General features: G+C 40.5%; 1 protein-coding gene across 1 annotated transcript in view; it reads right to left on the minus strand.

The window, feature by feature from the left end:
- The window catches only part of PDE7B (phosphodiesterase 7B), a 177556-nt gene that overhangs the window by 27340 nt on the left and 126632 nt on the right, over positions 1-23584 (minus strand). Inside the window, exon 4 of the mRNA XM_009281484.2 lies at positions 8182-8265. Coding sequence (XP_009279759.1) covers positions 8182-8265 — 84 coding nt within the window. The remainder of the gene's footprint in view (positions 1-8181; positions 8266-23584) is intronic.

Raw genomic sequence — 23584 nt, forward strand, 5'->3', positions numbered from 1 at the left:
CGGGGAAAAAAAAAAGTAAAATTTGTGGGTTGAGATAAAGACAGTTTAATAGGACAGAAAAGGGGGGGGGGGGAATAATAGAATACACAAAATAAGTGATAGTGATGCACAGTGCAATCGCTCACCACCCACCGACCGATGTCCAGCCAGTTCCTGAGCAGTGGTCGCTGCGCCCCAGCCAACTCCCCCCAGTTTATATACTGAGCATGACATCATACGGTATGGAATACCCCTCTGGGCAGTTTGGGCCAGCTGTCCTGGCTGTGCCCCCTCCCAGCTTCTCGCTGGCAGGGCAGGAGAAGCTGTGTGTTATCAACATTGTTCTCATCCTAAATCCAAAACTGACAAACAGATTTGATTCAAAAATAGTAAGATTGTGCCAATACCAATCTTATCATCTGAAAATACATTGGTCACCGTAACTAAAACAACAGAGATGAACACCTTGCACTATATAATATCTACAGATAAACAAGTGTTGTACTGAAATCTGGTAAATGTAGAAATCCTTATGAGACTTCCTCAAACTATATGAGAATCCAAAAAAGTTGTTATAAACATTTTGTTTTCACCTGCTTCTCTAAGGTATTAAAAATTTATTTGTTCCTTGACTTTTGATAAAATTCAATTTTAGAGGTCAAGTGCTTTCTGTTAGCTGCCATTGTTCACATGGGTTACAACTGTATTATTTCTCTTTGAGTGGGTGAACATATTTTTTTAATTAGGAAGAGGCTGTGAGAAAGAGAGGGGGGACTCTGAACACATCAGAGAAAAGCAGAAAATTAGAAGTAAAACAAAAGATCTTTCAAATTTTCCACTTTGATTCTGTTCTTCAACCACCTGCACAAGTGCACAAAATTAATGCAGAGCCCTATTTACAGAAGAGGTGCTCGTATGCTTCTTTGGCTAATGTAGTTAATGAAATGTGAGAGGTTCTGGAACACCAGCTTTCTAGGTTACCTTGCTATGGGGTTTCCTCCTCTTTGAACATTACACACTTGAGGTGATGGTGGCTTCTAACAACTCAGTTTTCAAATCATAAAGTTCCTGCACAATTGTTGGCATTTTGAAGACCACTAGTCATGCAGTTTCCCCTCCATCCCAAAATATATTCCTTTTGATACTGTTTGAAAGAGACCACAGAACTTGAGAGCTATGCAGATTATCCCGCTTATATACCGAATTATCCCATTACACCAAGTTCTGGAGAAACTAGGGTTTCAAAGGCCAGTTAGGTAACAGAATATTAGCCTTAATAACAGGAAGAGGAATAGATTATATCCAAATTTAAGATTAATTTACATGTGTTTCTCTTCACAATTTGCAGCCTTTACTGGGGTCATCAATCATCTTTATGCAGACAAACATCTTGGCGTCTTTTATTAAGCCTCCTACAAGTTCTTAGGAAATGGCATGCTGTGTTCCGTTTTGCCACAAAGTCGTTATCATTTCAATATGAACCTTCACTTTGCCACTTCAGTCTTTGTACAGTAGCACAGTCAGGACCTTTTTTGCCTAAAACTGCAAATGTTCTATAGCTGATGATAGTTTCTCCAACAGGAAATGGTACATCCCCTCCCCCTTCACTCCCCTCAAGAAAAAGCAACATAACCTGTAATAACAGCAAACCCAACTTTCATTTATCATCTTAATGATCCCTTCTCCTTGTTCTTTCTTTTCCTCTGGTCATTTGGAAAGTATCCTCAGTGTTATCTTCAGTACACCCTTTCCCTTTTCTAATCAGGGGAAAGAAGGTGGGGTAGCAGAATGGGTCACGCATCATTTGGAAACTTTTAAAGGGACATTCTCAGCTGAACTGAATCCGAAATCTGTATTAAAAAAATAAGTTACAAACCTGTATAATCAGGTCAGTGTTCACTAAGGCTTTGGGTGCGAAGCACATCTACCTTTTTGTTTGCTCTGCTTGCTCTCACGAGTTCTCCTGAAGCATTCATAACCCAAACTGCTGCATTTTGTTAGCATATGAGGGCACATGCACCAATCAGTTTTACATTCTGGCTTTCATTTTCTACAAGTGTAGCACAAAAGCTAAACAAGGAGCGTGAATGGCAGGAAGTAGAATATACTTTTCAATATACCTTGTTATTAAATTCTGCAGATAACAAGAATTAAAAACACTTAAAAATGCAAACAACACCCCGAACCAAAAAAACTCGCTGTTATTTGATGAAAAGAGGGAACCAGACTGACTTCCAATGACAGGAAGAATTTTTGAATATAGTGAAGTGTTACTAGAAAACAGAACAATCTTTCTGCTGAAATATTTTTAAGAGAATCCCAATTCCTCTTCCTTGAATAGAAAACTGAAAGCAAGGCCATAGGCTGACTTCAGTTCTGGAAATGTTCTTCCCATTCAAACCAGACACAAGCTAACCAGATTTAGAAGCCTGCGTGCCTTCAGGATGTTGATGAGTATCTTTTGGATGTGCCTATCCATGAGGACCTAAGGGAGGTATTATGTAGAAATGATGCAGACCTCGTAAGATCTCTCCCTTTCATTTAATAACCATCTGGAACTTTGGACTCATCTCCACGGGCTGGGTTGGGATCCGAGTAATCCAATCAGCCCTTGAAACTTCCTCACAAGACTTTTAGTGTCCTAATTTAACCTGGGTCAGAAATATCTAAAAAGGCATCTCTCACTCCCACATCTTTTTCTAGCCAAAGGCAACAAAACAAGACAGTTAACCAAACTCTTTTTAACCTCACTCATTTGGGTTCAGGTTACTTGATGGTTCAGTTTTGGGTTGGTGGCTGTGGTTAAGTTTTATTTTCCCTGGAGATGGGCCCTACCTGAAAGCCCTGGAGTTGTTCAAAATCCAAAACCAAAAATTAATGTAAATTTTGCAAATGGACCCTTCTCTAGACAGGCAGAAACCACAGATTCAAACATCCACAGACTTGGGTTCTTTGAGATGGAGACTTTTTCATGCGTTCTTATCTTCCCTTACTAACCCTGACAACACTTCATTTCTGTAGTACCTAATTCATTACATGCCTGCAAAGCATCACTTTATTCGCAAACAAACTGAAAACCAGAGCATTTTGCTTGACTCAAATCAGACAGCAACTCAAGGACAGAGACTGAATAGTACCTAATATCACTGTTTATCACCACCTGGTACTAAAAGTACATCATCTATACTAACTTAATTTGCTAAGCTAAGCTTAAAGCAGGTGGGGTTCTTTTGGACTCAACTTCTGCCTGCATGACAATACCACTATCCTAGGTAATACGCAGATACACCTTTGGAGTGTCTACAGACATGTTTTCACCTTTTAGATATTCTCAGATCCCACTCTATGTTCCTGTTGCGCAAGGTGTAAGGAAACAGAAATCTCTTTGGGTAACACCACTTTGGTACAGACACTCCACTTTGCATACTACACCCTTTCCCTTTCCTTGTTATTCTTCCTAGATCAATATATAGAGAAGTGAATTCTATCAGACACTGTGGATGGCTTACTGAAAACAAGTGGGTGCAAGGTAACGAGAGCAATGGTATGACTGATACTGTGACAAAAACAAAATGTCCCTAATGGAGAATTTTTCAGGAAAAGTTAAAAATGCAAGCAGAAACAATTTTAATCCTAATCCTCCATGACAGACATATTTAAATATAGTCAATTAGAGGCTAACAATTTTGTCATTTGCAAAAATTCAATCCAGAGAAAAGCTTAGCATAAACAAGATGGGAAATGGAGAACCACTGTTTAAGTCTTAAGAATGTCCTTGTCTTCTGACTTAAAGCTGGACAAGCAAATTTGTAAATAAAAAGTTGCCCATCTCAGCCATAAACGATGTTATTTTGATACTCAATTTCATCTGGCAATAAAACAAAGTATCTAATATAATTGGAGCAGGGTGAGGTCGTCTTGGTTATTGCCGCATGCCTACCTACAATTCTAGATTTGTCACAAGGAATTCCCTCAAACTTTTGGTTAATGCAATGAAGAAATGTACCATCACAGTCACCAGCACAACTTATCATGGGATAATGAAATCTATTTTAATCAATGCATATCAGTCACTGGAGGGATCTGGTTCAATGACTCCCTGAGCAACTTTGTCAATCAGAGAAGTAAATTATTGCTGCCTTACCCTACGGTCCCTTATTTCTCAAATCCAAACTATGCTTTGCTTAACGGAAAATTGCATCAAGTTAATTTTCACTGCAGAAGTGTTTCAAATTCTAAATTATTACACTGCACATATTCAGTTTAACTCCTTTTCTGTCCCGTGAACACAAAAAGGTTTATTTAATTCACAGAAATGCAGAAGTGCCAATAAACTGCCATCATTAATTTCAACCTGCATTAGGTTCAGTTACAAGCTAGAGCTACCGAGTTCAGAGTCAAACTTTCCTAAAATTTGTGAGGTTTGGTTTGGAATCAATCTTACATCATTTATACATTATACTCAGCTGCTCGATGGCACCTAGGTATTGCCTATTCTATCCCATTACTCCTTCTGGAAAGTAAGTTTCTAATGCTAAGCCTTTTTTTCTTCCACTGCTCCCATTTTAAGGAATGCCTTATTTGCATGAAGAGAAAACCCCCTCCCCATTTTCCTATAAACCTATAGGGCTGTGCTAAACTTGTATCTCTTAGTTTAGGAGTTTGTAAAGTCTGAATATTTGTTCATAAGCACCCTACTGAACGTGGAGCCTCAAGTCTGCCATGTCCAGCTTATTTTTTTCTGGGGTAGATCTGCGGCCATCAGGAGCAGGTGGTCCCCTTGCCTTATTACGGCAGGATGGAAAAAGAGGTGGTCGGCTTGCCTCCTGGGGGTCTTCACACCACGCTGTCTAACACGTATCAGCTGCCGCAGCTTCCCTGGGGAGAGGAGCTGCTACGTAGCTTCCCCTCAAGCTTCTGGCTCGATACCATCAACACAAACGAGTAGCTGGTTGGTCATGCAGGTCTCCACAAGTTGCAGGGACTCACTCAAGAGGCTGAGGCAAACATATGCTCCTCACAGTACAGAACCGAGGAGTTCTTGGTGACACAGGGATATTTTACATTCAGTTTTGTATTCCAGAGTCATCGTAAGAGTCCCAAAACCCACCAGTGCAACTACGCCTCAAGGTAACCTTGCAACTAGGCAGAGAAAAGAGAGGAAGATGCTAAAGCCCTGCATCTCCTCCAGACAGGATCCTGCAAAATCCTCACAGTCCTGACAGCCTGGCACTGACATGGTGAAGTAACACTCACTCAGTTTCTATATATTGCAGAGAGGCACCGGAGGAATGTGTAGATGGCATCACAGACATTAGCTCAAACAGCAAGAAGCCAACATTAATCCAGTTGGCTTTGATTAGGGCTACAGAAGATCCCATTTTCAGAGCGCAGGAAGTTTTCCTATCCAAAAAAGACTTAACGGTGTCTTAAATTACACAGTGACTTTGCTGCAGGACTCCAGAAAAAACAAAAGATATGGTCTACTCGGTGTTAACCCTTAATAGCCATAGGAGGGAAAAATCCACTAGTTTGACTGAATCTGTAAGCATGTTAAAAAAGTTACATTTAAGTAACCTTTAGTCTGACATTAAATAGCAATCCCTGATTATTTTTTTTAAATGTCAATTTTCAAAATGAATGTCAACTCTGCTCAAGAATGAGCTTCAGTGTTTTCCCTTACTTTAAAACAAGGGTGGTACTGTAACTCGGAACAGTATTTCAGATGGTAGAGGGAACTATCACTATTTAAGCTCAGTTTGTCTGAATTAGCGAGAAGTTGGACTAATGTTTATGATGCATTTCTTTATAACTTATGAGGAAATGTACCATAAAACTTTCTCTGCCTCTCTCCCTCCCTTACTGCAAGTATTAGTTAGGCACGTTTCAAAAAAGTTTGCAGTAGGGACATTTATATATGTTTCTTTTTGATAGGATGTGCAGCACCATAGGTTTTGCTGCTTATATGGCATACACAGCAGAAATGGATTTGACGGATAGGTGTATATGAACAAATAATATAAAAGTCTGTCTACTTCCTGGCAAAACACACATTTGTGTGCTCTGACACTGAGCATCTTCATTTACCTGTAGGTCACGGAGTGAGCCAGGCCCAGTGCACTTGCCATCTACAAAATTAGTAGTCAAGTGCCTAGAAATCTCACTTAATTTTGCACTGAAAAATCAGCCAACACCACTCCCTAGGCAGAAAGCAGTAAATACTTAAACAACTGAAAACAACGAGAAGTCCAAAATCAGGATCGCTGCTTTTCCTTACACAGAGATCATGATCAGGCACAGTGACTTCTTTCAGATTAAGGAAAAGCGGTAAAAAGAAATACTGAGCAAGAAGTCCGCGGGACAGAGAGCACAGGAACACAGAAACCCCAGGTGCCCCACCTCCGTGGGACCAGAGGCGCATGCAGAGAGAGGCGTCGCTTTTAAGTTCAGCAGTTACAGGACAGGGGTTATGCGGAGTGCCCTCCTCCTTGTATGATCAAAGCCTGAGTATTCACCGGTACATATCTTGCCGTGGATCTCTCCGTAGACAGCCCACGGACAGCACCAGCGCTTCCCAGAAGCTGGCAGGATCTGAAGGATGGCAAGATTCATCTACAGGGTATAAAAGTGAAAGCCCTATCGCCAGAAAAAAGAGCTGAAAAGTTTTTGGTGTCTTTAACCAGGGAGAAGAAGGAACATATGATGAGAATTTTAAATAACGTGTATGTATTCAAAATAAAAAGGAAACAATTTAGTCACACTCAAATGTGAATATATATTCACTTCTACTTCATGAATGAAAAGAAGTGTTTTATTTTCCCTCAGTCTTTATAAGGGCATCAACAGTAATATTTCCAGCTGGCCTAAAACAGGTTTTTCTTCACATTTTTCATTGGCAAGCCAGGACTAAATTATCCTCAGAGCTCTGCTCAACCAGTACGTTATTCCCTTTGTCCTGAGAAAACTGCTGGACCCATCTTACGTCTTTCTACCTCAGCCATAGCAAGCACTCCGATGGACTTATGACCTAGAAAATACCTTTTATCAGCAAGACTGAAAGCAAGCACTTTGCCAGGCAGCAGTAACTTTGCCAGCTTGGGCGAATACAGCCGATCAGAGTCCCCCCCTTCCTATAAGCCCCTCTTTTCTCCTGACTCCCAGCCAGACCTCACCCTTTGCGTCTGGGCTTCTCCCCCCCTCCCTGCCACCTACCTCCCTTCCCCTTCCCCAGGCACTCCGGAAAGCAGTTACAAAAAGGAGACGTAAAACTTCGGTTTGATAATTGCTTTTTAATGAAAAGCATAATCGCTAGAAGCTTAAAAGTGGCATCACTGAACAAACTGTCGGAGTTTCAGTCTGTTTTGATGAAGAGAGTGAATAACTTTTGTTTCGAAGGTTACATGGAGTGGTCTGTGCAGCACACAAGGACACATCGAGATCTGCCTCTGTATGAACACTGGAGTTAACACAGCATCTAAACTGAACGCTACAGTGCCCAAGACTAAGAGATGTCTGGGTTTTTATTTTATTTTATTTAATTTTCACACACTGGCTAATGGGTCTGCATCAGTATAGAGAATCCATCAGGTGAAAAAAACCCCAGGATCTTGATTTTTTTTTCTTTCAGATTTGCCCTCCTTTATTTACAACAGTGGCAAAATAACTTCAATCAAAATGAGGTTAAGATTATTTTTAACAGATGTTCACTGCTGGCCTGACCCAAAATCCATTGACGTCAATGAGAAGACTCCATGGGGCTTTGGATTGGGTTCTAATTGTTGGAAAAATTAATGTTATTGTAAACCACTGGTCAGTGCTGTCACATGCTCCCCTTCTGTGCCAATTCTATATGACCGGATAACAGATTCACAAAAATCTGTTCCAACTGTTGGCTTAGAGGCTAAAGGACACAGAGGTTTATCTTTTTAATTCTGAAGCACCCCCTGCTCCTCCCCTCCCAGCACACCCCATGGCACTACTGTATTTACTTGACAGACTCAGCATTATGGACAGTATTCATACAATCAAAACATTTCACAGTCAAACACTGGGTGGAATAATAGAATTATTAATGCTGACTGTATGAAGACAGCTGACCTATAGATATGTATGAAATGAGATACTTTGGTTCGTATACTTTCAATACAGATTTTTATTTATTCATTTTTTTAAATACAGACGTGAAGGAAGGGTTGCACTTACTGTTAAGAAGACGGAAGTCTATAAACGGGTAGGAGCCGCGGCGCTCGGAGAGAACCCCTGTCTGACCTCTCACCCGTGCATCTCCTGCAAAACACAAAATCCCCAGAGACGTTAGAAGGGGCAGCTGCCCCTCTCTGCTGTTTACATCTAGATCTATTTTCTATTCAAAGTGATGATGTTACGCTCCTCCAGTGGGAAAACTAAGGTCCAAAAAATCACCTCCCATGACATCCCTGGGTAATTGGGTAAAGCAGTACAGCTGATCCTCTTACCAGAACAAAGGCACAACCCCCCCCATGTTTATTCTATTGAACATCTTCTCACCCAGTAAGTAGACTCTCACTGCTTCAGGAGTAGCGTAGAGGTCCAGTTTTTTGCCCAGACAAGACCAGTTGGCTTCTGACTGTCATGGCATCACACACAAAGGTCTCAACCTTGGACTAGGCTCACAGTCCAACTGACCTCCAAAGCTGTGGGACTGGTCTCAAAATCATAAGTTGATGAAAAAAACCCCGAACAAAATATGAAGATTTTTTTTAAGGTTTTTGTTTGTTTGTTTTTGTTTTACTTACTGCTGTTTGAGCATTCTGGAAAATGTCAGCCTTCTCCTCAAACACCGAAGCTGCTTTATTTAAGCAAAACCTGATGTTCTCAGATAAGCATTACTCCAGAGCTTTAGAATGTAAATTTAAATATCATAAAGTGACAACACAATACCAAGAATTAGTATCGCTGTGTAATTCACATTGATTAGTACCTGACTTACCACGTAACACTGATGAAACAGGCAAAACTCATTTAAGAAGAAAAATGCTCCTCGGGATGAATGAGAGTTACAAAACCTCACTCTAAGTAGACAGGAAGCAGTGGGAAGCAGATGTCATTTTTACACTTCCATAGCTTTACATATCTTGTACTGTAATTTAGTAATTTCTTTATAGGCAAATAACAAGACCAAAATATTTAAAAATCTTAAATAAGATGAATTTTGGAGATTTTAGAGGTTCAGGTTAGAGTACTCTAATTCTTCACAATACCAATTCCTCCTCTACAGAAACACAGGCCATAGTGCTGAAAGCATACCCACTGCACTTCCGCAGACAGCTCACACTGTAGGCCTCTCAAAGTTTGCAATAAAATTATGAATTATTAGTTAGTTTGAATTGTGCTTCCTCTGGGATATGAATATAGCATCTGACTAATCTAAACAAAAATCATTTAAGAATTTGGCTGCTAGTGCTAGCTTCTACTGCTTGTGTTTAAAAACAAGAAAACATCTTGCAGCAAAAAAGAAGGACCTAGTTAGATGCTGTTATTTTTTTCTATCTGATGTTCACTTAAAATGTGCTTACAATTATGTTTAAGGGAAGAAAGCCAAGTAGAACTATTAGGTTAAACATTCGAGTGGAGAAAAACTTCCATGCCCTCTAGGGGTCCTTAGAGGTACGAAAGACACGGGAGCGTGCACTCAAATTAAGAATATTTCAAACACAGTCACTTTTGATTATAAATATAAATCTATTTTCTCTCATCCTTACTTTCGCTTTGCTTTTTTGTTTCCAGAGACAGAACACGTGTTCCTTGCAGTCAGCTCCTGCTTGCCAACCGCTGGCTCTAAGGAACCAGCCAAAAACAACTCAAGCTGCTGTTGACCCCACTTACCCCTCCTGATAGCCGGGGCAGGAGGTGCAAACCTCTGCCTGCTCTTCAGCTGTGGCACTTCAAAGGTACGATAATAATAGCGTGGGTATACCTTCATCAGCAGTTTAAAATCACGTGTAAGTTGTGGCAACGCGGTATATAAACCTATTCCCCTGCGATCCTTCTGTTAAAGGGCAGAAGGGTGGAGCAAACAGGTAAAGAGTTTGTAAAACACCAAAGATTCATCAGCATCCATGAGTCAGAGCTCGTAAGGCAGCACCTTGCCTTAAAAGCACTGCTCTCCACCACAGGTAGACCCCATCAGATTGGCTGATTTCGTGCAGAAAGAGTAAGAATGGCAAGCATATGGTACACATTGTATAAACCCCAAAAAATCAGACAGGCTTGAGCCTGTCACTAATACAAGCATCAGCAAATTAAGAACGGGTGTAAATTCAGAGCATGCCTTGATTGAGGCTTTTGTTTTTCTGTATACACCAATGAATTAACAGGAAACTGCAAATAATCCCCTGCATTAACACACTGATAAACATGTCACTCGTGACTAAATCAACAGATACATTGGGAAAAAAGAGAGAAATTCAAACTCCAAAAATCTGAAAAAAAACCCAAAACATACAATACTGTAAACCCAGAAAGGCTGATTTTCTTTCTGGACATGAAAGAATAAATCATTAGATCAAAAGAGGTACCACAGTACTAGAGAAAAACAAAATCATACACAGTTACCTATGGAAGAAACTGCCTAACTCTCATCTTAATAGTATAACCCTGAATTTTGATGAGGGGAATGTGAAAGGTAGGTAGACAACTGAAACACAGAAGAAAACACAACATGGGCTTACCAAAAGTAGACCATACAAGATAACACCTGATACTGAATTACCTCAAATGAAGGTAAGAAGGTAACAAAGTGTACTGAAAGGAAACTTTTGCTTGGGAACAATTACTGCATGATCTTTAGAAGATTCATATTGGGAACGGTCTTCTTAAAATTTTTTCTTGATGATCTTGGCATAGAATTAGGAGAACGCTAGTGAGATGTGATGATAACACAAAGCTGGGAGATACGAGGTGTATACAGCTACAGCTATTTTAAATAAACTTCACTGGTACCGTCACCTTCTCTGCCCCAACTGCTCTATGGCCCAGCTACCTGCAACTTCCACTTTCATTTTATTGGTAGTCCAGCTTCCTCTCATGGTGCTGCTGATGCCTCCTACAGAACTGAAGACTAGCCAACTCAGACACGTATGTACACTATTCAGGCAAGGTAATTCCAGTAAAGAGAGGGAAAGCAAGGGAGCTATTGATGCCATTAGTCAAAACACCTGGTGTAAGTTCATCTGAAATACTGTCTCTGAGAAAGCTGAATTCCTCCTGGAAGAAGTGCAGAGAAGAACCTCTAGGAAGATGATCAGGGCACTAAAGAGCCATTTCATAAAAGGAAAATCACCCTGGAGCAATGCCCAACGTGGGTTAGCAGCAGAGTGGGAAAAGAACCGTTTAGGTGATCAGAAGAATATCATTCTGAAGGAGATGACAACAACCGAAGCAGCTGATGATGGCACTGAAAGAGTACCTGAAATGGTTAAGGACTATGCCTGGGGATTAATAAACTTACTACCAATTCTATGTTCTTCAAACTAAGAAAATGTGAATGAGTTTTATTTAACCAGCAAAACCGAGGACCTGAAGTCATGGAAAATTACTGATGATTTGGATTGGCTATTTGTGTCATTTTACATTTTTTACAGATAACAAAAGTTTGGGCTGTCTCTAGGACTATAGGAATCTATATGCAGAATAAATCTGCATCCCCACTGACTCAGTAAAAGCCACTAAAATCCTTATATTCGAGGATTATTAACTTTACCTTCAGGGAAGGCAAGTTTCTGATGAGTCAAAGATGTTATCAAGCAGCTCTACCTCATGAATCTGTTATTACAAAATACTTCGCCAGGTGCCACCTAGTCTCTTTCTACATCATTACAGAAAGATTAGTTAGGAAGTGGTGGTGGGCTAAATCAACCACACCTACCTTCCTCTATTTTTTCTTGGCTCACTTATTTGGAAAACATTTATATTCTTCCCTATTACTTTTAATTACCTCTAAGTACACTCAACGTGTTGAGATACTAAAAATAGGGATTGCGCCAGATGTACACCATACCACATGATTTTTAATTTCTGAGAGACAAGGGCCGTTAATGGCAACACACCGGACTATCTTTTTTGCTTTGACAGAGGACTTTGAGGGCGACTTTCATAAGACCACCTGACCTTTACATCTCTTTGCTCTCCACCTTAAAATGAAGCTAAACAATTGTTCTGACAATTTATGCAATTAGCAATTTTAGATAAATAATCCTTTTCGGAGCGAAAGGAAGGATTCTGTGGAAACAGGGCAGGAAATTTTGACAGCTCATTGTGTTCCCAAGTGAAACAAACAGGGTGAAGGGAAACAGCAAGGGTACAGGTTCTCCTTGGCTGCATTGGGCTGAAGATGCAAGGCTGGAACATTTGCAGCCACAAACACAAAGGGCTGCACCCTCCCCAGAGCCAGGTTGCCACGAGAGCTTCCAGCAAGGGCATCTCTCAGGGGCCACCGTGCTCTTGAATTTTACTTTGTCCTCATTAAAACAGACAAGAAAACAAACCAAACCAACCAAAGCAACCTACATTAGGTAACAGGAGCCTGTGTGGTGCATGCTGTGACTGACACGCACGACAGCTTATAGTCACGGGAAAATCGGATATGGGGCAAGAACCACGGTACTACTGCGGCCATAGCATCAGCAGGATTTCAAGATGGGCAGAAGGGTTAAGAAAAAAAATGAGGCAGCTCTTAGCTGCCTGTCACATCTGGAGGAAACAGTCATCTGCACCAAGGAAAACAACTTCTCCAAGACTTGCCTGAAATGATGTGGGATTCAATTTCACTGAGCAAGCACAACAAATTAGGAGAGAAAACAGGGCCATAGCTGAGACAAAACAACAGGGCAGCTTCAAGCAGCAGAAGTTAGGACCAGCCACCAAATTACTGATTTTATTTAGTTCACAGCTCCATGTGGTAAGTGAGGAATACCACAGCAAATTCAAAAGAGTTTACAAGTATTTATTCTAGTCAAGCTTTTCTGCAATTTTCATCCAAATATTTCTTAAGCTGACTGTTTTAGGACACATGCTGGAGTGGCTGAGTCCTTTTCATGGAAAACCGAGTGGCAGTAGTAAGGCCTCTCATGGACTCCATGGAGCCCCTGGTTCCTTCACTATTTCAGTTATGAAAAGGCTTGGGATTTCTGAGATGAAGGAAGATGAGTTGTTGATGTTTTAGGCATCATCCTGGTTTTGGTGGAAAGCTTTCTAAAAGAGGGAAGTGTTGCTGTGTAAAAGTAGCAAACTTGGATGAAAAGTTAGGTAAAAAACAAGTAGCAGAATAACTGGAACTATTTTTGATTTGAAGACGTCTAATGCTTGTTCATGGTGATTTGTGCTTGTTTGGGTTATTTTCATTCTGTTGTATTAGTGTTATAAAGGTTACCGTAAATTCTTGTCTGCAGAAAGTGCTTTATGCAGATTTCCTCATGTGCATAAGATCTTCAGTGAACAAGAACATTTCCTCTGAACAGACATGGCAAGACTGATGTTCAAGGTAACAGAGACAGGATGACTCTCCTTTCCAGCAGGAAAAAGTGGGGCAGGCACCTCACTTCATCCATTTGTAAGTACTGAATTGCATGCAAATATTCCAAAACATGAGGTTTTCTGTGCCATACGATGCACAGTTTTACAATTCTGGTAACAGTCCTAATGAGCTCATAAGTAGCAATTTCACCCAATACGTTTTGCAGTTTCATTTCAGAATGCTCTGCAAAGGAAGGTAACTGTTGGTAGTCCCTTTTTACAAAAAGGTCATAAAATGATGGTGTAGGAACCATCATTTGGTTTTGTAGATTTCTTGACACAGAAAATCACTTAATTTCCCCTGCAGTGATCCTACTCTGTGAATGAATTTTTTTTTTTTTTTTTTACCGGTCAATTACTTGAATTTCAGCTACTCAAAATTCCATCTCCAGACCAGCAACATTTGCAGATGAAACATTTCACTCATTCTCCGTTTTCTTATAAAACTGTATTTTGGAGTGAATGGTGGTTCTTATGCTCAACGTAAACTAGTGGCACTGCCTGACTGTACCTGCCAACTGCAGTTTCAGTCCTCCTTTACTGACCGAAATCCATACAACTGCTGTATCTTAATCCCTTAAACAATATTATCACCACTGCTTGTTCCAATCAGTAAAATGCAAGAAACAGAAGCTGACAATCTGTTCATAAAACCCTCCTCAATGCTGAAAGTCTCCTGGTAAGTTCCCTTTTGCACCGATGCATAGCCTATCTGGATATCCAGCCAGAGGAAGACCCTAGGATCCACAGGCATGCCTTTAGCAGCTGGTCCATTCTGACAAACGATCATCTAGAGTAAAGGTAATGGAATATTTTACAGACACTCTTGAAATCCTCCCTTAAACCGTATCAGATCACATCAGTAACTCTGGAGAAAAGATTCTGAACTGAAGTATCTTGAGGCAAAGCTATTACAACATGCAGACTTTGGAAAAAGTGCTTGCAGACCACTGAAATCCAAGAAGATGAGAAAACCGCCATAGAGAACCAGGCAACAGCAGTCATCAGAAATTCAGATACTGAAGCAGTACCCGTATTACCCTCTTCACAGACCTGTTTGTTTTTGCATGAGCAAATGCAGAGGCTGCAAAACTAAGTAGCTACCTCCGACTGAAAAAATGGTCAGAGTTGATTAGGATAGACAATCCTGCATGTTCTAAAGAAGGTAGCTTTCCAAAATGTCAATACATTATATTGCACTGGAAATGCTTTCAACTGTTTCTGAGTTTGATAATGGGCTACGAATTATTGCCTTAAGGTCAGATGTATTTCACTTACTCCTAGGTGTTAAGTCAGTGGAGAGGTGTAGGTGCCTCCGCCCAGTGACTAACACTTAAAGAGACTGAATTGCCTTTCATTGTTGCTTGTTTCTGACTTTGACTGCAGATCGAGCCTAAGACACCTCTTTTCCTGAATTAGGGGCCACGGTTACGAGCACAGCATACTGGGGGAAGAATCCCGTGAGGATCATATTCAGGCAGCTGAGACCACCCCAAACCTCTTATCTGTAAGTAGACTTTTCACGGTGATTATCCCTGTGACTGTTACTATTTATTTTGTAATCAATATAATAGACGCATACACCTGCAGCTCACACCAATGTGGGCGCACCCTCAAACACGTACTGTGTATGCTTGTACAGTGTAGCATTATCCCACAGTGCAGTTAAACAAAAATCAGCACTTGTTATGCAATAGTAATTGGAGTACTGTTCTCTAGAAAAAGAACTAACTAGCTCCTTGATACTACTGTATGACAATTACTCAACTATCAGTATTTTCTAGCCAAAAATACAAAAGTTTATATAAAAGTTTACATAAAGTGCTAAACCACAGGACACAAAGCCAGAACGGGAGCATAAGAACATGGGCAAATTACACAGACTGCTTATTCACATACAAACTTTTCATTTTGGAGACACGAGAAGTTCAGATATAGGAGTTTGCTGGCACGAATTTTGCAAAATTCAGCCAATGGCTTTCACATGCAGAAGAAAAGACAGACAAATGTTGGTATCTAGCAGCAAAGAATACAGTTATGGAACTAAAAGCAGGAGACTGGTCTTGGAAAAAAGAATCCAACGAGAAAGCACGGGGACTTGTGTAAATACAGCATTAGAAGTGCAGAAGACAGAAGTCACCTATCACCACCTCCATACCTGAAAGGAACAGTTTGGACAACCATCCTGACTTCGGTAAATATTTTGCCTGAACTATATCGTAACGAGCTAGGCATCTACTATCCAGGGGCCGAACTCACTAGCAAAAGATCAAATTGAAAGCCTGGGAGAACAGGCAGCTAGGAGGAGACGTGATTCTGCTTTTTTTTGAGTGATCCATTTATAATTCCCATTCCTGCCTGCAGTTTATAGTATTCACAAGCAGTAGCATATGACTGATGGCATCTTGAGAGTCTCGCTGCTGCTGTGGCCCTGAATGGCAGCACTTTGGCTGACCCGAGGCTTATCATACCGCTGCTGCTGCTCAGCAGGGTTCAGGGTAGTAAAAGAGGTCCCAGGGCACTTCAGGAAACCAGACTTGCAGTGGATCCTCTTAGTAAACTGGATATTACCACTTCTAGTGCTAAGAACCACCTGTCTGTATTCTGAAGTTTTTATATTGCGTTATTGTTGGGGCTTTAGTCTTTTCTGTCTCCAAATATTGATCACTGACCTTCCAGGGAAAACAGATATTAATATAGATAGGGCACTGAACTGTCTTGATAATCCTTGTCTTCCTAAATGGTTAGATAGCTTGTAAATTACTCTGCATTAGAGGATGGGAGCTATGTTAGCAGAATCGCTATCATTGCTATTGCTCTAGAGCCCTGCTGGGAAGTGGCAAAACTTACTGGTTTTCTCACGTATGAAATTGAATCTAAAGTAACACCTTAAAAACTAAAGGACACATCCTGTAATGTTAAGAGCTGTAATAAAAGTAATAATAACAGCTACAGCATGTTCTTAGCAAGAGGTAGTAGGTTGCATTACCATGGCAACTTTGAAGATAATATCTTACCGTCATATTACTCCCATCCCTCTCCCAAATAAATTACAGCATAAATAAAACCACATTATTAGTTATTTCAATTGTACTTTTTCAATTCTAGTCTTCTGCTAGACTCCCAACTATTAAAATAAACATGTATTTAATAAAAAACTTCTAAGACTTGTACGCTTCCAATTCCATATACACAAAGTTCCAAAATAGGTTAAGTAGTTTAATAGAATCTCTTTCATTTTGTGTAAAAGAAAAAGCACAAAGAATCTGTGTTTTGTCCAAGACCAATGCCAAAAAGAGGTACAGAGTTCAGATCTCTATGCATAGTGCATTAGGTCAAGCTACTTCTATTGCCAGTGCCCAAAAGAGAGGATTTTCTTCACTCACAGTTACACCCAGACCCTAAGTTATCCAAACTATAAATTGTATTTTCGGAACTGTAATAAAGTTCTAGATATAGCTGCTCTTTCAGGGACACCCTTTGCATTGCCTATGTATTGCAACTTCAAACTGAATTCTCTCAAACATCTACATCTTATTCTATTACATGGACTTCTGATTTGAGCTTTATCAACACTTTAAATGCTTCCACTGTGAGAACACAACCGGACTCCTTGAATCCGCCAGTGAGGGTTTTGCAGTTGAAGAACAGATTCTTTTTCTGTAGAAAGTTGAGGTAATTGTTGAGCATTTATTCAACCAAGTTTGCTTTACTGTTCTGCATTCTCATTTCTCACCTACCTATAATATTTGTTAAGTGATCTTTTTAACGAAATAATTTTAATTATTTAATTTTTTTTTTTATTCTGCAACTCCCTCAAGAACCATTGTTTGCAAGTATATGCATTTTATGGGTCGCATCAACGAGTTACCCAAGCCACAAGGCATCGTTCTCATTTTCTGTTCAGGCACTGTTATGTAGACAAGCTGAAACTGCTTGATACTACAACCCACGTGTATCTAACATAGCCAATGATTAAAATTTGATATATTATAATAATTAATTTATGTAAAATAACAATTGATATAATGACATAAATATTAATAGAAAAATGCTAATAATTCCTAAGTGGAATAGAACAAATGGAGCTTGCTTTGGGAAATGTTCAGTAATTTGAGGTTAACATTTTTATTTCTGAGAAAGGACTCTTGGAATTAAAATGTGGGATGGCAATCATAAGCCCTGAGCTCATTTCCTGGATTCCTATGGAACAAATCTTTTCCTTTCCATGCCTCAGTTTTCCACTTCTGTGTTTTGTTTGTCCTGTGTAGACAGCACATTCTCTAATGCAGGCCTTCGGTGGTTCAACAGCATCTTCTACCTGCAGTCCTGGTCATGGTTTCTACATTGCCATAATACAAATGCTAAGGATCTCTGCTTTTCGTACTAGCAACAGTTAAGTTAGACAACATTCAAAGAAAATGAATGCAGAGCGTTTTACTCATGCCATCAAACCAAAATTTGCTTTCAACTCTTAACAGGACACTTAAGAAAATTTCCCTCTATTTCCACAGCTTTGCCCACGAGATTTCTACACCCTCCCTTTCCAATGAAACTACAAAAGATAGGTGTTCAAAGCTGTAAGTAGTAATACAGCAATTGCCATTATAGCAACACATTGCCTACTTCTGAAATGCTTAACATCAGCCAAAACCTAAAGCCTGTCAACAGTTTTTATGCAATGGCAGTTTTGCCTCTGGAGGAGCCGAGTAGGAAAAGTGCAAGATCTTTGGGATTTACTCCCTGTTCATTTTGTGCTAGAATTGCATGGCTGCCATTCGCCTCACGTTCCTCCCCTTCTCTTTGACTCGCTGGTAATTCTGCCTCCCCTCTACTCACTGCCTTCTTCTGAGGCTGGCGTACTGCACGCCTTTGTACCAGCAAGCCCAGCAGTATCGGCCACTTACTCCTCCCGATGGGGCTGCCCCCGGAGTCTTCATGTCTGGGAGAGATCAACGAAAGAGGGAAGGAGGAGAAGCAAGCGCTGAGCGTTGGCTCGGCAGCACGAGAAGGTGCCTGTAATACCTCGCAGGAGAAAACTTTACTCACCACCTGAAGCTTTGCTCTGATTAAGAGCTTCATCTACACATGAGACTGCAGGAACAAATGTTTGAGATTAATGATTTGACTTTTGTTTGTACGTTGTACACTGCAATAAATTCTTTTTTGTGTTCGAAAGCAGTATCTATGGCCAATAGCTGGGAACATTCTTTCTTACTGGTTTTGAATCTGGTTTAGTTTCTCGGTGGAACACACAAATACCTCCATAACTCAGTGAATTACTGAACAATAAGGCAAGAGAACTTTGTCCAAAATAAACACAGGTAACCTTAGTATTATTTGCTTTTTCAAGATGAGTATTTCCTGAGCTAGCCCACATTTTATCATGTAAAATTTCTTCATCAGAAAATATTATTGGGATTAAAAAAAACTTTTTCTTATAGGAATGTTTTTCTGTTTAGAAAAAAAAATACGAACCTTTTTCATTTTGATGCTAGACACAGGAATAAAGCTGCATAAAGCGGAAGCTGAGCTTGACTGTTCTACCGCTTGGAAAATGTTTTTCTCTTCCTGTTTTTTACACTGTATTTTACAAACAATTGATTGGATCTTAAAATGAAAAAGAAAAAAATACAAAGCACCCAATCCAGAACCCCAACCTGGCTAGAATTTAGCAAATATGCTACCTCTTGCACCTAAACAGATCACTGATCTGGACTGTCTCTGCTATGTACCATGCATTTAAAATTTAAAACTTTAGAAAAGGGTGGCACAAGAGAAAGTTCTGGATCAACCTCACATTACTCAAACACTAGCCTACTCTCTGTGCCCCATTCTCTGTTATGGTTCAGTTGCATTAAATATTTAGTCTAAAGTACAATTAAATAGCAGTTTACCTTCTTTATTTGTTGCACATTCTTAAGAGAGGTGAGCATGAGCTGGCTCAAAGAAAAGTAATTAGCTACATATTTCTGTAATTACAAAACTGTTGATAAACAAATCTAATTAGGTGCTTGCCATTGGCAAAGACTGGTGTTTCCCCAGAACCTGGTTTCCTGTTTCCCCTCGGCTGAGCACCGACCGGGATGCCAAGCAGCGGCAGGAGCAGCTGGCGCTCGGGCTTCTTCCCCAGCAGACATGCTGGCAACCATGGCTTCGCTGAGCCCATCAAATGTGCAAGCTGCTGCCAGGCAGCCTCTGCCCAACTTGTCCTGGTGAATACGGGTTTCTATCCCAGCTCCTTATTCCAGAAACTGCAAAACCTTAATATCTGAAAGGAAAAGCGACTAGCAAGATATGCAGGGAGGGTTAAACACAGCTCACTGTAACCAGAGCCCCTTTCAATGATCCTTTACATCACCATCTTCTTCCCTCGTCCCATAACTATGTACACCTAGTCTTGATTTCACTTTGACACTGAAGTTACGAATGGCAATGATGTCACATAAGGGACCTGCACCAAACACTACCCTTTGGGAGGAAAGGCCAGGCATACCTGAAGCGAGAGGAACCCTACCTTGCCCTGGAAACAGAAATGGATTGTGCTTGGCCCCTCGCTGAGGACGATGGACAGAGGAGAGGACGGAAAGTATTCTTCTCCTTCCTCCTACTCTGTACATCCTTCCACAAGAAGTGGGGAAAAAAAACCCCTGGTTTTCAGACAGCGAACTACTTGCTGCTCAACCTTTGCATCAATATGTGTTTGTTTAATAATCTTCCAAACCCACCATGAATGGACAGAAACATGAACCAGCATTGTAAAAATCGTACTACTAATCAATCTGCTAACTGGCCTACCCCAGAAGTCTACATGCATGAACCACTATGCTGGAGCTACACCTAGAGGCCAGGTCTGCAATTTGGGCCTGCCGCTAGCGTAAACTTTGCCAAAGCTTTATCTCTACTCAGCGCCAAGAACGCTACCGGCAGGCACGCCACGCCCAAGAGACCTAGCGAGGCAGCTTCCTGGGGATGCTGGTGGTCCAGAGCGTGCCAGCATCACACCCCTTCTGGAGGCCAAGAGACCCCATAAGAACTTCCTATTTAATGTCTTCCAATTACTTCATCACTTAAGAAGTGTCACTAGTAAATGTATTTAATTGTGCTATCGACATTACTTTATATTTGAAGTTAACTAAAACCCGTGTGTTTTCCTGCTATTTTTTTAAATATAGAAAAACAACAAAACCAAACCAGCAACAAAAATATTATGAGCATTTCAAACAATTTTACATGAGAAATGCCAATTTATCTCATTGACAGTGTACGCTGTAACACTAGGGCTGAAAACAGAAGCTGAGGCTTTTGTCTCCTGTGTTTTAACATGTTCGTAGGGAATTCAAATAATTGCTAAAGTCTTTCAGAAAGAGGAGGAAACTGCAATCTAAAACTTCTAATACAACAGACAAACAGACTTTTTTGGGTGGAGGCAAAAAATACCGGAGATGTTTTTATAAATCCCAAAGGAACAATAAACCGTACAAACAGTAATTTAATTTTGTTTTGTCTCAAAATTTACCTTTAAATTACAGCTTAGCAACCCAAGAGTTCTGTCTTAGATACTCATTGAACAGATCTTTTTCTGAGCAATCCAGCTCCTCAGGCTCCTCCTCAAACAGTATTTTAAAGGAGAAAGAGCAAGACTGCTTCAGTATTTGCTTTTCACAGACCCCTGTAAATTCCAATAGAGAATAACTCTGGCAGAGGCTTTTTTGGCATGTGCGTGTGAAGGCATATAAAAAGTATTTCTCGACTCATCATACTCTTGTGCAATTCATACTAAGCAGAGATTTTGTTTGTTTGTTTGTTTGTTCTGGGAATTGCAAGACCTAACACAGAAAAAGCAGTAAGATTATTGTCTTTTTCTTCAAAACAGATCAGCTGGAATAAACATTGTGTATATCTTAAAATAACATCCAGAAAAAAGTTGTGGTTTTCCTAGACTCTACCTTAACAGTATATTCAGTAGCTAATGGTTACCAAATAAAAATCAAGAGCTGTGTGAAAAATAATCTTAACTAGTTAGACCCTACTTACAAATGATATCTAGTACAAAGTTTCTGCAAAATAGCTTTTGAATTTATTACAGAAAAGCAATTCAGAAACTCTGCTAGAAAACTCACAAGAACCTTCTCTCCCCAAATATTTGGCTAGGTCTCACCGAACCAGTGAAACACCTAAACACTTGAAAATTTTAAAAAAGTTAAATTTTAATTTGGTTCTACACTGAAGAGAAAGCCCACGAAGATTTGTAAGAATCAGCTCATCATTATCACATTACTGAAGAATGTCATAAAATTCTCTCTATAGTTGTAAAACTGACTAACGTTTTGGACCAGGCTGTAATACCAGATGTGTATTACTGGGAAAAATGCTGTACTCTGTTAGTTCCCACACAAGTGTAGCAAGGTAATGTACACCGTATTCATGGGTATTCAAACATAGATCCTACGTCAACTGCCTGGAGAAAAACATTAATTAAAATTCTACCAGCAGACAGAAGCGTGCCTAAAATCCTAACGATATTATAATATCGTATATTCCAGTTCACCTTAAAGTAAGCTTCCTGTTTTATTCCTCCCCAAAACCTAATGGCAGAGTAATTCTCGCTCCAGAATGCAACAGGATCCATCGCAGCACGAAGGGATTGTTATAGAGAAAAATAAATCACTTCTTCCAGCACCACCTTATTTGTGTGGCAAGTATACAGCAGCTGTGGGCTCATACTTCAGGTTTGTTGTTTCACTATGAGATGTTCCTATTCTCTCTGTTTTTATGAAATAAAGCTCAGCAAATGTTTTTTCCCTAGCTCTAGGAAGAACAGTTTTTCCTAGATCTCAGGTATCAAGTACTGGTGCATTCAGTCCTTGTGCTGGCTCCTGCTCTGAGATCTGCTGGCCCATCTCCAGGTGTCTCAGCAACCTTGGACGCAGATGGCTGCCGGGCAGAGAAATCTTATGTGCACAAGGGCCGGTGGAAGTAGCTACAAGTGGTTACTCCCCACAAGGGAGTTGAACAGCCTGTCCTGTTTTTTCACCTGGAAAGACAAATTTCATTTACCTGAATGGACTTTCCGTTTTTGTATAAAAGGGGAAAAGATTTCAACTCTGTGGAAACTGGAATGGGGTTCTGGAGGTGACCCAGTCACCTTCCATTGCTTAATCTTCTCTGTGACCTCATTTTCCTATCTCAGTAACTGACATCGTCACTGGGGTTCCTGGAAGAGTAAATGTGTTGGTCTGGGGTGGTGTTGGGAGTAACAGGAAGAAAGGGACAGGCTGACCTGAGCCTTCCACGGAAGGAACAGCCCAGCCAGCGGTCCCCCAGGCCTCTGAGACAGGGGCAGCAGTCACTATTCCCACATCTTTTCTTTTTAAGAAACTGAGCAGCTGCATCTGCATTCGGATGCTGCAGAGTCTGCAGATGCTGCAGGAACCACTGGGGTCAGTGAAAGAACAAAAGTTGTTGGGGGGGGTGGGGGGTGGAAACAACCTCAGGCAAACAGGGTCCTATCATAATTATAAAGACACACTATTCTGTTTGCATGTTACTGAGGAGCCTTGACATTTCAGATCAGAAACTGAGTTGGAAATTACAACTTGAAAAAATCACATGTATTCAAAACCTTGATCCAGCAGCCACAGAACTCCATCTCCTGAAAACAAGCAGTGACACCCTGCATTCCCAGGGCAGTCATGTCAGGCTGCATGGACAATTCAGCAGAGACCAATACACTTTTCAAAAAATAGATCCAAAATTCACTTATCAATTTTTTTCCCAGTCAGGTAAAAATCTGGAGTGGAACAGACAGAAATTGCAAGAAATTGAGGTTAATATTTGCTTTCTAAAATGGAATACATGTAACTGTTAGTAAGAAGTAAGCCTTGTATCCATCCTCAACTAACACATACAAAGGAAAAATATGATATTATACACTAATATCTATTGGAATTGAGAGGATTCTGGCTACGGAATGTTTGTCCTTCAGATATGGATCCCCCCCCCCCCCCCCCCCCCACCCCCACCCACCCCCCCCCCCCCCCCCGCCCACCAA

This window comes from Aptenodytes forsteri, unplaced genomic scaffold (assembly GCF_000699145.1).
Source record: "Aptenodytes forsteri isolate BGI_AS27 unplaced genomic scaffold, ASM69914v1 Scaffold82, whole genome shotgun sequence".
Classification (NCBI taxonomy): domain Eukaryota; kingdom Metazoa; phylum Chordata; class Aves; order Sphenisciformes; family Spheniscidae; genus Aptenodytes; species Aptenodytes forsteri.